This window comes from Centruroides sculpturatus, unplaced genomic scaffold (genome assembly GCF_000671375.1).
Source record: "Centruroides sculpturatus isolate CEXI.00-Female unplaced genomic scaffold, Cexi_2.0 scaffold1493, whole genome shotgun sequence".
NCBI classification, from domain to species: domain Eukaryota; kingdom Metazoa; phylum Arthropoda; class Arachnida; order Scorpiones; family Buthidae; genus Centruroides; species Centruroides sculpturatus.
In genome coordinates this window covers 60,179-78,986 of record NW_019385718.1, presented here as the reverse complement: position 1 = coordinate 78,986, position 18,808 = coordinate 60,179, and the positions used below count along the sequence as shown (strand labels likewise).

General features: G+C 32.5%; 2 protein-coding genes across 2 annotated transcripts; both read left to right on the top strand.

Moving 5' to 3' along the window:
• The first annotated feature begins 3,726 nt into the window (after window positions 1-3,726).
• LOC111641509 (clotting factor B-like) lies at window positions 3,727-16,859 on the top strand. Its single transcript, XM_023387681.1, has 6 exons — window positions 3,727-3,839; window positions 15,765-15,871; window positions 15,955-16,064; window positions 16,140-16,378; window positions 16,460-16,623; window positions 16,701-16,859. The coding sequence occupies exons 1-6, from the start codon at window positions 3,785-3,787 to the stop codon at window positions 16,857-16,859; spliced, it is 834 nt and encodes a 277-aa protein (XP_023243449.1). The 5' UTR covers window positions 3,727-3,784.
• Window positions 9,544-10,695, top strand: LOC111641510 (lactosylceramide 4-alpha-galactosyltransferase-like). Its single transcript, XM_023387682.1, has one exon. The coding sequence runs from the start codon at window positions 9,879-9,881 to the stop codon at window positions 10,596-10,598; it is 720 nt and encodes a 239-aa protein (XP_023243450.1). The 5' UTR covers window positions 9,544-9,878; the 3' UTR covers window positions 10,599-10,695.
• Window positions 16,860-18,808: the final 1,949 nt, after the last annotated feature.

The following is an 18,808-nucleotide window of genomic DNA, read 5'->3' as shown; positions in this document are numbered from 1 at the left end:
CTATTGAAGACTTATCTATGGCTCTACGGAAGACTTAACACACAGTATTGACGTAGGCGGAGAAATCACAGAAATGGGTAAACACTGGTTGATCTGTGTGTTTTCTCCGGCTCCGTCAATAATATGTGATAGAGCCAAAACTTAGTGCTCAATTATTGCAATATACGAACAATAAGCAAATCACTAATAACCATTCTTGCTGAGTTCCTACCAACTCGGCATAAAGATGGTACTCTCAGGTACATATTCCAGTCTAGGCACCCACAGGAATGTATTAGAAACTCGAGAAAACAGGATGTTTATGTGGGAGAAGGAATAGCGATGACACGGACTGACTCAACACAAGTTATCAAATTTTTAAATTTCCTAATCAAGATAGGAGGAACTTGTGTCTTAGTTTTCTCCGGGTGACAAAGAGCTTAGTTATATTCCTGGGCATCCATATAGGGACTAAATAACTAAGTAAGTAGGCAGTATCAATACTTAAATTAGAGATTTCATAGAGGTTTCCTCCTAACCTCTCTTAATACATAAATAGAAAGAATTATTAAACAATAAAAACAAAAGGTAAAATACCACCATTCAACAGTTAAGTAATTAACTAATAAATAATACTGTTTAATAAAAGCTTATAAAACGACATCATTGTTTATTCAAGTGTTTAATACGAGTATATAAATATTATTATTATAAGTAATATATCTAAATTAATAACCTTTATTTAAATTTATTTGTGTACAGGTTTGACTTATAAGCTTATAAACTGACATTAAATTGTATAAAAATATAGTCTTTAGAATATGATAACTGAATGTTTATTTCATAAATGAATTATAAAAAGTAATCATAAGTATTCCTTGGAGTATTAGTTGCTTGCTCCTGTACATCATACTTTTCCTGTTAGCAATGGAGTCATGCCAGTCATCTATCTAACACCTTTTAGGGAAAATTTTTGAATTGAAATAACGTGATTTCCGGTCCAAAGTGGACGTTCGTGTACAGTTAATTGGGGGCTTCCTGTTCTAAATCTTTCCATACCTTTTCTCGTTTTTTATATATCTAACTCCGTTCTCGAGATTAAGAAAGGACAGACAAACAGACGGATGGCAATGGGAATATATAAGGATATGTATATATGTCATTCAATATGTACACCTTTAATTTTTTCAGTGATGTGTGTTGTGAATTCTTACGTAAGAGTGTTGAAACCGGCTTCGTGGGCTTACAGTCAAATTTTAATTATGGGCTCCATACGTGTTAACTTCAGACACTTTTCTTCGGTGAATTTTTTAGGAAAATAATTTATTTTTTTACTTTAATGCATGCGGAACTCAATTAACATGTTTTTCCATCATTTCAAGTCGATGAAGTGTTTCAATAATACATGTCGATGGCACATTCCCATTATCATTTGTTTCGAGTTCACGAATTGTTATTTCTCGATTTTCTAACAATTTCTTCCTGCAAATTTCCTTCGTCGACCTTCCTTCAAGTCAAAACTTCCAGAACGGAATGTTTAATCCATATTTGATATGTTATAAACAAAGAATAGTAATGATTTGTGACTTGTCATAACTGTTAGTGATCTACATAGGGATTCCTCGGAATCCATCTACCTTTAAATTTATTAATATATAGTGTATTTTGTATAATAATTTAGCATTGCATTTATATTATTTCTATATAAACTGTACGGTGGCGCGTTATCTCATGGGCAAAAAAGCCCTTTTTGCCCATAAGATTGGTTTGAGCTCCTCTGTATTTTTTCGTTTACCATATATGTAACTCCTTTCTTGAGATTAAGGGAAGACAGACGGACGAACGGTAGTAACTTATAGATCTAGAATATATATTTTGCTGTTAAAATTTTACTTTTTTAAAGTAATTTTTAAATTAAAATTGTTAAATTATATTATTTTTTTTCCATCCCAAGCATCTCGCGCCGTAGCCAATCAATTTAAACTGTTATTTGTTTTATAAACATAGGGCTGCCCATAAATTACTTAACGTAATATGGGTGTGTTAGTATGCAAATAATCGTTTCCATGCCTTACAAGGGGTAGGAGTGTTTACATTATAAATTCGCTTGTATCCTCTCCAATTAAGAAGAGATCACCACCAGTGAAGAGTGATTAAAACCATTGAACAACACCTGTCGCGGATTCGCACCTGACCAAACACCTTCACGTGAGGTTCTTGGTTATTTTAATGATAACACGTAAATAGGGGTTCAGTTTCCCATGGAAAATCCTACCAGGAGTTATTTTATGTTGCCATCTTCCTCCAAACCACGTAAGAAGAGCCACTTTCATTAATATTTTCAGGGCATAACGAGGCTCTCGTTTCCTGAGGTTTGGAGCCCCAACTTGTTTCTAGGGGTTTTGGGCTCCTCCTCGCTTATCTTGAATCCAAGGCACGGTTCCCCCAGTTGGGCCTAACATATTTATATTAAATTTTCATTAACATAGGTATTTTAGATACGTATTAATGAGAATAAATCCTTTCTCAAGACGTCGAATGGTAACGGATATTTAAGAATTAATAAATCTATAAGATGAAATCTTAACTATTTAAACAATACTTTACAGTATTTAGAAACTTTAAATTATATAAAGCCGTTTCACATTAGTTAAGGGTTAATGATTCCCACCGATACGCCTATTACTGTGTACATTATCAGTTTCCTGTGTCGTTAGACTGGAAACAGGTTAACACAGGTGTGTTTAAAGAAAGGATAGGAGGGAGCGACTGAAATAGTTTATCATAAATACACTAGATGGAGTTTTACAATATATAAATGCCCGCTATTTATATTACATGGTGAATTTTACTGGTGCATGCAGTATGTTAATGATTCTCCATTAAAATATCAACAGATGGTTTCTGAAACTTTACTGTCGGATAAAGGTCAGTTATTATTATATTAACTTTAATTTTTTCTTTGTTAAATAAGTAAATATCTTATATTAGACTTAAACTTTTCTGNTGTTAAATCAATAAATTATCAGCGAAGTGACAATGTTGTATTTTATAAATTTATTAATTTTGTATTTATTGGATATTTATAAAAATACGCAACTTTATAAATGAGTGTATTTTTAAGCCATTTTTACTTTCCCGGCTATTGTATAAGTATGGTGATAGGTCAAAAAAATTACCCCACAAGATTTTTGGACTTAGGACAACTTAAAAGGTCGAGAAATGCACAGGAGTTTAATAACTCCTGTGTTTTTTGTCGAAAAATTTTTGACAAAAAACAGGAGAAATTTTTCAACGAGGTTTGTTTATTAGATGATTGATGCCTTTAAATTTTGGAGGTTAAAGGTTGAAGAGGTTGAGAGATAAAGGGAATCGTGTGTATCTCTATTAGAGTCAGACTTAATGAAAATTTTACTTGTTATTAGCATTTACAATTTTAATAAAACTCGTCCCTACCCTGTTTAATAGTCAAAAATATAAAAGGTTTCTTAATTAATAAAACATGTTAACAGATGGTGCCACCAAATGTTGCCGGAAAAGTTAAGCAACTCGTTGCTAAATTTTTTAAAATATGATCTGACAGAATTTCTGAAATTTCTAGAAACCTCTGAAAGAGGATTTAAAACGTTTCTTGTTATTAAAAAAAAAACACACATTGATTTTGCAATACTTAATTCTTCTACGTAATACTTACATTTATAAAAAGGGAATTGTCAAAACAGGTTTACAGACACGACAGATACTTGATTGGAGTGATCGTCAATAATTGTATCATTGCTATCATTTAAATTATTTAAAATTTGTCATGAAATTGTTACTGGTCCTACTGTTACTAGCTGTGATAAATATCGAGACGAAAGGTGAGTTTAACTCCGTTTTTTCCCCACTTATTTTTTAATTAAATTCCCATACACACGCAGACCGACAAACAAACTGTTCTTTGTCCTCTGGCTGATTAATAGAACATTGATTTTTTTAACATATTTTCCTCTAAAAACTATCGACGAATACAAACAATAACCAATTAACAACTAAAGTCCTTTGCCGCGGTACATCGTCAATCTAGTGTCTTCAGATACGGCTCAAATTTAAATTTCTGTATTATTGCTTCATTAATTAAATGAGATTATAAATTATTGGTTTGAGGTCCCCTGTTGGTGGAGGNAGTATATAACACCATTTTCTTATTTATTTTCAATAAAATATTTTCCTATAAACTTTATAAGAAATTAAATATTTTTAAAACTGAAATTTGAATTTAATAAACCCATTATTGTCATTAGAAAAAGTGAAATGCTAGAATGTTACATGACCTTGACCTTGATAATCTTGACAATGAAATAAGTTATACGTGATATGCCTGATGGTATTATTTGAATTTTTTTATTATTATACTTATAAAGCACGTATTTATATAGTTAATATATAAAAAAATATTCCAGATTATACTCTAGCAAACTAACAATTCTCTATCAAAACTTTATCCAACGTTCTTTGCGCCTCAGAGCACATTCGATTCGCGTGAATGACGGCTCTTGTGTACTGTACACCTACTACAAAAACAGAAAATCATTTAGTAATTAGTATATTAAGTAGCTCCATTATATGAAAATAATGGCGTAACTAGAAATTTTAGTCCCTTAAAATATGGTAAAGGGACAAAATACGTTTAATTTTAAAGGTAGAAAATTAGTTATTGTAAGATAAATTTATCATATTTTCTCATATTATTTTTAAAAAATTTATACTATTAATTATTATAAAATGACAAAAAGCTTAATTTTGAAAATATAGAGATGAGTTTTATATTTAAATATAAATGATAATAACGAGTAAAATCGTCATTAAGTCTGATCTCACTGGAGATACGACACAAGTACGCATTTATCTCTCCACCCCTTCAACCTTTAACCACCAAAATTTAACAGTATCGGTGGCCCTAATACGCAAACTATCCTGCAAAATTTCATAAATTTTCGACGAAAGGCACGGGAGTTATGTTATGACAAAAGGCACGAATTCGAAACATGATCCCCTAAGAAAAAAATTTAGATGTCTTTTTGAATGTTTTCCTTCATTGAAAATTGACATACTAGTTATTATTTTAAAGATGGTGATTCGATTTAAGCTTTTAAAATACTATTAACATGATTTTTTTTATTAGAAATTGGATAATTTATCTGATATAGTGTACTGTTCTGTTGGATATATCAGCATCCAAATTTAGCTATTGGGTAACCTTCTTTGGCTTTTTCTATGTTAATCGTGGGTTCCTTTTGTTCTTTAAACAAACGAAATAAAAAAACAGCCTTAAAGATGTTATTTTCTTTTAGTAAAAATCCCATTAGTTTCTTTTAGGGGTAGGAATCACTGAGGACCACTAAGTTTTCCTCTGTCCTAGGAAAAATCTCTAACTGGCCTGTACAAATCAGACACTAGTGCAGCCTATTTAGTACTTACCTTTACGATAATTTACGCTTAATGTTATCTTATAAAATCCTTTTTTAGCACGGAAACTTAATCAACTTCCTTTGTCAGGATCTTCAAATCGGAGGGAAGATGGGGATTTTTCTCCACTTCCAGAAAAAACTTGAGACACGTAATGGTTCCTATCCCTATAAAATTAACTTTTTACTTCACGTAGTGAAGAAAACTCGAGTGTATAACACCTAAATAAGGGCCAATTTCCCGTAGAAAGTATCCCTGAGCTATCGATTTCCTCCACTTCTAATTAAGATAGAAGGTTGATCTTTGAGGACTTATCTAATCGATGATAATGCATTTTAATGATGTTTTAAGGGTTGGCCCTACCCTATATCATCCTCCCTACTCCGATACTAGATAAAATCTATATAAAAGTTTGCGTAAATGTACTGTACTGTACGTGGTAGGGGTGTAAACAATGTATACTTGTTATTATTTATAATAATGATCATTTGTTCTACAACGTATTGTTCTAACCGTTACTTCACCACTAACTGGCTACTGTTTAGGTGTCAGACACGTAAAGATATTTATTTTTAAAATTTTTACATTTAAGTATTCAGCAGTTTTAACCTTGATTTAGTTATTTATATGATGACGGTAAATGTCCTTAAAGGAAGAAGTCAATTGAAGGACAGTCGAATATAAAATAAGGAATTTACCTTGATTATTTTTAAGTAAAAATTCCATTTAGAAACACATATTATACTTTAATTTTTACATCTAATTTCCTAATAAATTTATGTAACTAAATTTATAATTGGTAACTTAACACATTCTTAAATTAAATTGTTAGCATAATTATATCCAAAAAATGCTTAATTTTTAGAATTATATGAATTAAAATGTTGTTTTTAAGTACTGTTTAAATACAGGAAGAATTATAATATAATTAAAATGGAAGAATACAATCGAACCTTTAATAAAGACCATCTGTAACCGACGAAATTATAACAATTGGCCTTTGTTAGGAGGTTAATTTATATGAATTTCAAGAGAAAACGTTCCTTAAAAAGATGGCCGCAATTTAAAGGTGTCCGTTGTTGGGAGGTTCGACTGTGGAAACACAGTCGAACCTTCCAACAGTAATTGGATGAGGGCAGCATCCTCTGTTAATGATGTCATATCTAGTAACATATGTAAACGAGTTTGGTGGAAGGACAACCACTGAGGTTAGTGGACGAGTGAGTTAACATTAGACATTTCTTTATTCCCTGTTACTAGACGAATTAGTAAGCATTGTGGCTTCCTTTCGATGACACAGAATATGGAATAAATCCACGAATTCAACGTTAACAAGTAGGTCAACAGGAATGACAATCAAGGTGAGCTTTCATAAGCGGTTTAAATTACATATATAATTCGATACATCATTGTTAAATATAGGCCTATATCAAATTATAACTCTATTAATTCTTAAATGTTTCTATAAAGGGTAGGTCATGACTCAGATCAGTTGTAGCCTTGATCTATAACATATAATAAGCCTTTCCTTTTCACTAAACAATGAGGCACGTAAAAATGTGAGGCTCTAAGCTGCAGATTATTTGAATTATGTGAGAATCTGTCCCTGATAAAAGGGTTTTCAAATAAATTAATCTTAATTAAAGCTTAAATTCTGTAATTTCGATGCTTTTTATTCGATTAAATGTGGGAAATTTTCGAATTATAAGCTGTTAATTCGTGTCGTAAGTCAATATTTGACTCGAATTTATAGGATTTTTCGTTTTTAGAATATATAAGAGTTTGTTTAATGTGAAAAAAGAGTTGTTAAATGTCTACGATCCTATACAGCCAGAAAGTCTCACTTAAGGTCACATTAATGGAGCCAGACGGATGAATGAGAGTCTGAATTCATGTTGAATGAACCCATTAATGTTACTTTGTTTAAGATTAAAAACTCTTGATTCACTTTGTTATGAAAAGTGTTATGAGCGGCCATCAGTTTGTCTGTCGGTTTTCATTATTTTTAACTAGAAAATTTGAATATAAAGTCGAAATTCTATAGGAAAATGTAAGAAAGTTATCACTTTAATTAATTTTTAAATTAAAATTTTTAGCTTTTTTAAATTAAAGAATTTTTATAACTCTTTCTAAAGCGTGTTTCCTTCTTTGTTTTACTTTAACGTGCTGTTTTATATTTGAAATTTGCATAGTTTAATTAAAATTAATTTTTTAATGTTTAATTCGATGCAAATTTTGATATATTTTTGACACATTTACACTTTTATAACTGAAAACAGAGTAAAAGAACTTATTAAAATTGATAGAAAACGTGGGGAATTTTGCATTTATAACGAATAAATTAACAAAAAATAAAGAATAAAGTTTAATTTTTATATTAATTAATTAACTTAAATTAATAAAAGAATATTAATTTAAGGCTCTCTTGAAGGTCATTCAGGCAATATCTCAAAGGGATATCTGCATCTCCCGCGAAGACTTTCTAAAAGAAACTGATCCCTACTTACGTGTTAGACACACGAAGAAAAACCCATTAGTTAGGCACGAACCCGCGACCAAACTAACATTTTTATTCACATTTGTGGGTCTTTATTTAGCATTAGTAATGTGATGTGCTGTATGATTCAGCCGTCGTTTACACAATACTTTCTAATGAAAAATGCCTACATTATATTCTATTATGTTCTTTCATTGAATAAACAATTTTATTCACAATCAATGTGTTATAGGTATTTATATTTAAAAACATATATAGGGCTTGATATTATCTAATGTTACTAGCATTTGCAGGGGGTGCTTAGAATTTATCTCTGAAAATGGGACTACTGTAAGAACCGAGATATTACATAAATATACGTATGTATGCCCACACAGGGCCTATCAAATTCAATCAAGATGCATATACACAGAGCTGTCAGTGCAAATGCCATTTTTTGGCACCCTTTCGTAGATACTACATATACAAATAACATAATAATATTGATAATGTAGTACAGTACAAATAAACTTTTAACGCCATTTCCGGAGTTCGCGTGCATAATTAAATAGTGTTTCAATCCATCTTAATGCTCAATAGAATCTTTATTTTGTATTGTTAAACTCCAATTGACAAGTCGAAGTTTAATTTTAATAGTAATTAGTGAAATTATATGCAAGGATTTACAAAGAGTTATTTATTTATTTATTTTTTCAGGGTGTGCTGTTTGAAAATGAAAAATTATTGGAAATTTTTCATCGTTATTTTAACTTTATTCACGTCTTTAGGAATTTTAATTTTCTATAGTTCAGGAGGTAGGATACATTATTTTATTTTATTTTATTTTTTTATTAAATTAATGACGTGTGTAATTTATTCACTTCCGGCTGTTACATACAACAAGGGCGATGGAAAATGACCTTCAAGATTTTTACATTTTTTTGGACTTCAAACGTCGAGAACTGCGAAAAAATTCGGGGGTAATTTTTGTATGTATTTGGGGGGGCACAATTTTGTTTACCCATTTTGAATCTTAATAACTCCTGTTCTCTTTGACGAAAATTTACGAAAATTTTCAGGGAAGTTTGTATATTATGAGCTTTTATGCTGTTAAATTTTGTGATTAAAGGTCGAGGGGGTGGAAAGATAGAGTGTGGTCACGTTTCATATCTCGACTAGTATCGGACTTAACGAAACTTTTTCTTATTAGCATTTACAAATTTCCAGTATAAAAACTTAAAATTGTGTGTGAAGCCATCTGTTACGAGATTTTATTTTTAAAAGGTTTTATATTATTAATTATTACAAATTGGCAAAAAGCTTAATTTCCAAACTTACTCGAGATATGACAACACTCTCTCTATCTCCCCAACCCCTGGACCTTTAACCACCAAAGTTTAATAGCATCAAACCCTCTAATACATAAATCTTCCTACAAAATTTCAAAAATTTTTGACAAAAGGTCCAAGAGTTGTTAAGCATCAAAGTGACTGAACAAAATTGTGCACCCATACTTACACCATACATACAGAACCCATTACTGTACAGATTTTTATAGCCCATCACTCGGGGATCCGAGATCGAATTCTGGTGGTCAAAATAGCCCTACTTCCTGGGTTTCGGGGAGTGGACCGACTCAGATACGTCGGCCGCTGTCCATTGCCGCTAAATTAATTCCACGATGGACCTGAAACTCTCTTTTATGCCTATACGGAGGAAACTATTAATATATGTCATCCACATAAGCATTTCATTGTTTTTAATATTACAGTACCATTTTAATTGAGGATCATAATTTTTTCTTTTAGATGACGTAATTATTGTGGCCTACGATTCAGAACTTCCATTAACCAATAAGTCTTCACCTTACATTTTTTTTATCGAAACATCCGGTAGGAATTTTCTGAATGATCGCCAAGCTTGCGCGGTGGAGTCAACAGCAAGACATAATTCTTGGTCAAAAATACAAGTGATCATGTTTACAATAGATTCAATACAAGATCATTACGGATTAAATAAATCTTTTCCTAATATCGCCTTTCTTCAAACAAACGTTGAGGACGTGTTTACGGACACTCCATTAGAAGAATGGTACGAAGAAGGATTGTGGAAGAACAGTAGTAATTCGTTATTACACTTAAGCGACTCTTCGCGACTGGCTCTCATATGGAAATTTGGTGGAATTTATCTAGACTTAGACATTGTTATGCTAAAATCAATGTTGGGGTTAAGAAATTTCCTCATAAAACAAAGCGAAGAAGATTTATGTAATGGAATCTTTGGTTTCGATAATAACCATCCATTTATAGTTAATTGTATGTATAATTTGGGTAAGCAATGTAAGAAAAGCAACAATTCTTTCGGTTGTGGAGGTCCACCGATGTTCACTGCAATTTTCAAGACCATGTGTGGAGACAGCAAGAAGATAAAAGAAGAAGAAAGTTGCAATATTAAGATATTGCCTGTAAATTCTGCTTTTCCGGTTCCTTACAAAGAGTGGAGAGATTATTTCAACAAATCGTCTAAGGTTAAAGTTAATCTGAAGATGAAATACAGTTACCTCATTCATACGTGGAATTTTTTGAGTTCCAAAGAAAAATTAAGAATAGGATCAGGAAGTGCTTATGAACAAGCGATACGATCTAATTGTCCTCTTGTATACGAAAAAGTATTAAAAGATAATGGTGTTCTTTAACATTATTTTTTAATTAATGTTTTTGTCGCATAATTTATATAAAAACGTGTGTGATTGTTGTAACGTTTTTTAAATAAGGCTTTTATTCGTTTAAGAATAAAACTATTTCAATACTCTTGTGCACTTAAAAACTCTATGTAAAATGCTAAGCACAACAATATATATACATAATAATACAATATGAAACTTTTCAGCGGCTTAATTAGGATTTTGAGAATATGGATGCAGATGCGATGGGACCAAAACACGTGCCCCTTATTATTTTTTGAAGAATGTTATCCAATTACCTTAGAATTACTTTATTTACTTAATCTCACCTATTAAACATAATGATCTGGTTTTCCAACATTAATTAAATTCACGCTACGACTGCCTGAATTTTCATGAGCACTGTCGACAGAATGCTGTCCTCTTGAGATCCTGCATTGCATGGCTACTGATTGAAGAAACTGTGACTGCTACGTTTATCTTCAGGTAAGTGACTCACCGCGTTTGCTGGTGGCCTTCAAGAGATCTTTCAAGCATCAGTACTGAGTAGACTCTTTGTAAACCCTCTACAATCTACAAAATTAAATCTAGTTTTTGAATTAATATATTTTTAATTACACACCCGTGTACAATGCATATTACCAGCAGATAAAGGGTACATTTTGGCATTTAATTCTCAATGAGATTCTCCAACATGGATGAACAATGGCAATTAACCATTAATAAATAAAGGAAATCGGAATCAAGCTCTCTCAAAGGTAGGTAAGTTTTACCATTGATCATTTGATACAAGTTCGATAATGGATTTTAAACTTGAATTCTGTAATTCCTTGGGTACATAAAAATCACATTCAAAATCTTAAATTTCATAGTCTACATCATTAAATTTCCTTTCCGATTATTTTAAAATTTCAAATACAGTAATTTAATTTTTAAATTATATAATTATTGTATAATATATAATTTTTATACCGGTACAAATTATAAGCTCGTAATTTTTAATTTTAAATCGTTTCGATCTAAAAGCACCAAAAACTTAATATTTTTACCATGCCTATCGTGAGTTCGACCAAATTCAAAATGGTAATAGCCAATAGTCTGTAACGAGCCCTGAAACATCCAAGTCAACGTACTCATGAATATTTCTGAAAATCAAATTCGAACTTAAAATTAAGTCCTGCAGAAGCTTGTCCATTTTCTGCCTTAGTCATCTGGCCTTCAAATTCATTTGAATATATTAATTGGATTGAATTGGATTCATCATTAAGGTAAAGCAACACATGGGTGTTTTACCAAGGAAGGACTTTTATACGAATGTGACTACAGGTCGGCACCAGACCGGTGATGCCTATGTCAGGACTGACACCACTGTATCCTTTAAGGCAGATATGGAAACCTTGTTGGATGCTGTTCCGATTTTGCGCGTATGTAAACACTTGCAGCCGATTGCAGAGACAACGTTTAGACGCCGATAACGATTTATTGATCGTGTAGACCGCGGTTCAGAAAAATTTCATTGCAGATACGGCGTTTCTCCCTTGCCACAGTTTAGACAGTGATTAGAAACAAGTTATTTGACCTACTTTCTAGACTCCCTCGATAGCACCGTTTTACTTGAGTAGAAGTCGCCATATTTATTTGTTGGTTGCAAAGTTTGTATTATAATAGATATTGTTCATTTAATAAATATTGCAAATGGGACGAATCAAGAAAATTATTCATCTCGACAATTACGAAGAGAGAGAGAGAGATTAATACGAGATCGGAATAATCCTTTAGAAATTTATTTCGAAGACGAATTTCGAATTTGGTGTAGATTTTCTAAATCTGGATTTGTTCGTATTTTAAATCGTATTGGCGAGGAAATTAAGCATTTAGATGGAAAAGGTTTGCCATTAACTACCGAACAACAGTTGTTGACGGCATTACGATTTTATGCCACCGGAGGGTAGCGGGTGATCTTATCAGAGTTAACGTCTCTACTGTACGCAGGTATCTATCAAACTACCATTAAATAAATTTAAAAAGTTCTTTATATAGTAATAGAGACGTTTATAATAAGAATCAGGTCTTTTTAACGAATGAGAATAAGGTCTTGCTTCGAGCAGACCGACAAGGAAACGAGGAAGAAAATTCGTTTTGTATCATTTCCCATGCGGTTTTTTTCATCTCCAGAATACGATTGTTGTAATCTTTCTCCTCAACTGTAGGTTAATATTTTATAATTTCCGCCAGGACACTTTTTCTTCTTCGGAAAAATTCCGGCGTTATTTAAACACGTTGTTCGTCGCCATTTTTCTGACGTCATAAACGAATGACCTGACTGGTTAAACGACTCCCGAGAGAGGGGAATAACAACAAAGAAAGTAATAGCCAACGTTCTGACCAGGTTTGTTTAGATGGCGTTCAGAAATAGACGAGCGACATTTTAAACCGCGGTTCAGCCAGTTAACGTCTACACGTGGTTCGGCTGTTAAACGTCGTTTAACGTAAACTCTGTCTCTACAATCGTCTGATAGAGTTTACAATATTACGCGCGATGCGAAATACCTTGATTGGTGGTTGATTGTCGAGGTCGTATGTCGAAGATCGTAGATCGCTTGATAAACGGATGGTCCTGGATCGCTGAGGGAACTTTGGCTGTTTATATCAGCTTGTCAGGATCGGAGAATGATACCAATGGACAGAAACGGCGGTCGAGGAATCGGTGGAAAAGGAGTTAGATCGGCGAACTGTCGGACTCTCGACGACCTTCTGGTCCCCGATTCAATCTTTTTTAATCTCGGGGGTCCTTTCCCTTTGGTTTCGATGCCCTCTTTTTAGCTATGTTACCACCAATAGTGAATATTTGTAGTTAGTTCCCTGTGACACATTCGATGAGTCCTCTGGGAAAGGAAGTGACTCCGGGGAGAGAGTTGCGATCATCCTCCGGTAATTAAATTGAAAATTTTATTTTCGCTGGGGTTTGAACGAATTTAACTCTCGAAAGACGAAAAATTTTCTCTCAAAAATTTCGTCAAGTCCAGCTCTCACGCGAAAATTGCCCACATTTAAATGTTAGGCACGTGAAGAAATCCTGGAGAACTTCACGCGAAAAGCCGCACTGTGGCCTTTACCCATTTGATCACTGTTGGCCATTTCATTGATTGATTTGCCGAATTACATCTATCGAGCCTATCTAGACGATCGTTTCTTTTGAATAAGAGCAATTTAATGATTAATAAAAATAGTAAAATAGTATGGCTGAGGTTACGGACGATCTCACTTTATTCGTTAACCATTTATATTACAATTAATTATTACTAAAACCACTTCTCATTGTTTCATAACAATTAAATAAAGTATCTCAGCAATTTAAGGTGTTATTGAGAAAATTAAGAAGCATCTATCTGGGTATTAATTAATTATGTATTGAAAGCAAAATACCAAAGCGAATTTTATTATAAGTCTGATTACACTGTTTACTAATTAATAAACGGAATTTGGCATGGTATTTTGTATATAAGGGGCATTGATGCTATAAAATTGTGGAGTAAAGAACTCGTGGAAGTGGGGAGTTTATGTGTCGCTCTCGAGTGGAGTAGGACTTAATAAAAATTTACTTGAAATTGTGAATCACCTTTATTTAATGAGAAACACTTGTTTACATGTAAAGTGAATCCTTATATTTCCCCATTCATTGTCCTTTAACCAACAAAATTTAATAGAATTAATCCCCTTAATACACAAATCACGTGAATTATAAAGTTTAAAAAGGGGTGAACAAAAAAGTCCGTATATATAGATGAAACTCTCTCGAATATTTTGAATTTCTCGACATTTCAAAGTCCTTTGAGTCCAAAAAAATGTAAAAATCTTGGGGGTTCATTTTTGACCGATTGCCACACTTTTCCTCTGTTATATATAACAACCGGGAAAGTAAAATTTATTATAATAATAACTCATTTTATTAAAAATTTATTTAAAGTTTCATTGATAAGAGTCAATGACTTACTTTAATAATGTCATTTTTATTTTGCAACAGAGGTTCACTCTGTTGCAGCATCATTTGCAAATTTTTTAATTAAAAAAAAAATTACATNGTTAATGATTCTCCATTAAAATATCAACAGATGGTTTCTGAAACTTTACTGTCGGATAAAGGTCAGTTATTATTATATTAACTTTAATTTTTTCTTTGTTAAATAAGTAAATATCTTATATTAGACTTAAACTTTTCTGGTTTACTAGACACAATTCAAGGTTATAAGATAGCTTTCAAGTATGACTCATTCATGCACAAACCCCCTTTTTATTTTCGATGGACGAGACAATTTATTTTTCATTTATTTATAAGGTTTTCTCCTAATTATCTTACTAAAAATGATAATATAAAGCTTGATAATTCAAAAATAAATATGTTTGTATGTTAATAATTATAAAGGATGGTAAGTGTCAATTGGAGATTAACAGTTTCCTGTTATTCCTTTCCATAAAAATATTATTTATTTGTTTTATGTCAAGGAATATAAAAGATAAAGGGCCCTATTGAAAAATAGAGTACCCAATAGAGTATACTATTCAACTCAATACGATTAGTATATAAACACCATTTTCTTATGTCTAGGCACCCACAGGAATGTATTAGAAACTCGAGAGAACAGGATGTTTATGTGGGAGAAGGAATAGCGATGACACGGACTGACTCAACACAAGTTNATATATATAAAATAATAACAGGGGAGCCAGGCGATCCTCGTCTCCTTATCTGCGTAAATAAATAAAAAAAAAAGGAAAAAAAATTGAATTGACAAAGCTCCTTTTATACATGTAATGAAACTGGATGAAGTACAATACAAGTGTTCTAGTGTTCTACTACATTCTAGTCTACTACCAGTATACACCAGTTTCAATACCCCAGCGTTTCTTTTACAAATGTACTCTATTCAGTTTTACTACTAGTGTTCTAGTGTATTGTAGTGCATTCTACGATTCTAGTCTATTACCAGTATACACCAGCTTCACTACCAGTGTACTGGATGTATGTGAGTTTGAAGTTCTCAATATCGGTTCCCAGTGAGGCTGATATTTTAATTAAATGAAATTTTTAATTAAACAAGTACGAAATAAATAAATATATATATTAATTCATACGAAGGCAGAGTATGTAGCTGTATTGAATGTTTATACATTTTACAGGAAGTGAACGTAATATACGCTATTCAAAACCTATATTAAAAAGAGAATTATCAATAACGGAGGTTGTTGGAGGGAAAACCACAAGTATACTTTCTTGGCCTTGGATGGTAAACAATTTATTTTCATTACAATATATTTATATTTTAAAACTAATATTAAATACTTGTATATGTTTAAATTAATTTTTCAGGTATCGCTACACAAAAGAGGTAGGAGAAGCTTTAATTATCAATGTGGTGGCTCCATTATTACAGACAAGTATATCTTAACAGCTGCACATTGTTTCGATTCGTGGTCTAAGTAAGTTAAATACTGTATAAATTTAATTACGTTTAAGCTTTGAAAATAGATACTAACAGAACCTTTAATTATTAGAAGAACTTCTGATTATATCGTTAGAGTTGGAGGCCATAAAAGAAGCGAAGGAAGGAATTGTGGAATTTCAAAGATTGTAATTCATCCTCACTACAAAACTGGGCAATATTATAATGACATTGCTATATTAAAGCTAAATTCGCCCATTCCCAACGTTACTCCCATCTGTTTGCCTTTAAACAATGAACGTTACGATGGGAAAACTGTAACAGTTATCGGTTGGGGGGATACGTCATACAGTAAGTTACTAAATTATATTAATTTTTGTTGAGATTTTTCAAGCTTATGATAATTTATAGTTAAGATTATAACTATTACAGATGGACGTCCTGCTGATGCACTTCAGGAAGCTACAATAAATGTCATACCTAACCATCAATGTAATGCTTCTTACACCCGATTAAAGGACTCGTCAATACCTAGAGGAATCACGTCAGGATTTTTATGTGCAGGAATCAGTTGGGGAGGAAAAGACGCCTGCGTGGTATGTTAACATATTTTTATGTTCTTTAATATCCAAAAAATTTATAATGATGCAAATCATGTTGTGTTCTTTTATAGGGTGATTCTGGTGGTCCTCTTATGATGGCTTCCCCTTCAGGTTGGAAAATCATCGGTATAGTTTCTTTCGGTTACCAATGTGCTAAACCAGGATTTCCGGGTGTATATACAAGAGTATCAAACTATTTACAATGGATATATGATAACATTAAATCATAAATATTTTTATTTAATTTAAAATAAATTTTATATTTTATCAAGTCTGGTTTATTTCTTATTACAATAAATAAGTTATTTAAATGATTTCTAACGATGACAGGGCGTATATATTAAGTAGAAACTCTATTATCCATTCGAGAATAGATTGATAATAGGATTCTCCTTACAGTATAGTTCATTTATAATCCACAATTACACAATCCTATATGTACTGTACTGTACTGTACAATTAACCGTTTATTTACTATACAGTACTATATTTATATCCGATGCAATACTACCTTAACTAGAGTACAGATCATAAATAAAAGTAAATAAAAGCAATGAACAGTAGTAGTTAGTCGCGGGTTCACGCCTGACCAACAGTAGAGATTTTTCGGTTTTCTTCATCCACATAGTGGTCAATTTCCCATAGTTCTCACGGATTGATGCAGTAAGCTAACGCAACATACAGTACGAGCAATATGCTAAGAGGGAGTGCCTGGGGCACTCCCTCCTAGCGTATTGCTCTTATGTTGCGTTAAGGGCGTCTACGGAAAACGGAGGGCAGTCAAAAGGATCGGTAACATTTTACATTTTAGTTGAAAGAAGGGGCTGCCTCCTGGTTCCACTCAAAGGTACAACTAGGAGTTTGAAAAGATGGTGAAAGAAGAGGAAGAGAGAAGAAGATAAGTGATTAAAAGGAGGGCAGGGTGATGATAGGATCATAGGGCACTGCATCGGTAGTTTATTAAGTACAAAACAGAAAACATATGTACTGTACAAATTATATACAATATGCACGTAACGCAGGTGACAACAAATAATGACTAATACAGTTTGAACAAATATAAATAGAGAACATTATAACGTATTTACAATAAATATGTAGATGCATTCGACCGGTGAAGACCAAACCACTTGTTTGGTCAAATACAAAAAGAAATCACTATTACATCACTACAAAATAAATGAAATAATGCACCGAACTTAGGTAACGAAATTATGACAATATCAGGAATGGTTATGTACTGTACATAAGGAAAATGAAAACATGGATACAATGTATATTATATATGATACTTCCGATTGGGGTATTAAGACTATTCCAAAAGTGGTTAGTGACCGACAAGGCAATTCTGGATTTTATAACGTATTTCTAATTTACCGTGCAACAACCATTTGGTTGACGTTAAAATTAAAGATATACAACTAAGGATGATACTATATTTACCAGAAACTATACATTGATTGCAAAGCATTAACGACATAAACCACTAATAAAGAGGAACAAAAAATTATATGCTTGCCGAAATCAACAGTTTGTTCACATTACACACACCGCTTAGTAACAATTATAAAATAAATGTAACCAGATCGCTTCCCGTTTAACACTTAGTTTCACAGCTGAAGCCTTAGTTTCCAACATCGTTTCTGTTATCTTGGAGGGAAAAGAGCCTTGGTTTCGTTGATGAATTTTTCAAGAGCCTTGTAAATGTTTTTATTGTCTATGATGGTGCACAGTGAACAAGACCAATTGAATCCTTCGTTTAGCACGAACATAATGAGATTTGCCCTTTCTGTGTTGAAGAGAGCACAGTCAAATAGGAAGTGATTAGTGTCCTGTCGAGAGACGTTGTCACAGTAGCACACTTCGGAGTCACGAATATGAAATCTCTTAAGGTAGGGCATTAAAATTGTCATGACCAGTTAAGATCTGAGTCATGGAAAAGGATGAGGTGAAGTTTCTCCATTCAAGGCGATGAACAATACTTGGTATGAAACTGTGGGTTTGTCTACTCGTGGTGCAACTGTCCCATTCTTCCTGCCACGAGGATCGGTAACAGAACACGGTTAGAATACACTGACACGAAAGTGGAACAAGGTTGATCGGCAAACTCTCGTTATCGTCATCTGTTCTATTATTTTTGGGGATCCTTCCTTTTTTCCCATGCCCATCTTTGGAAACG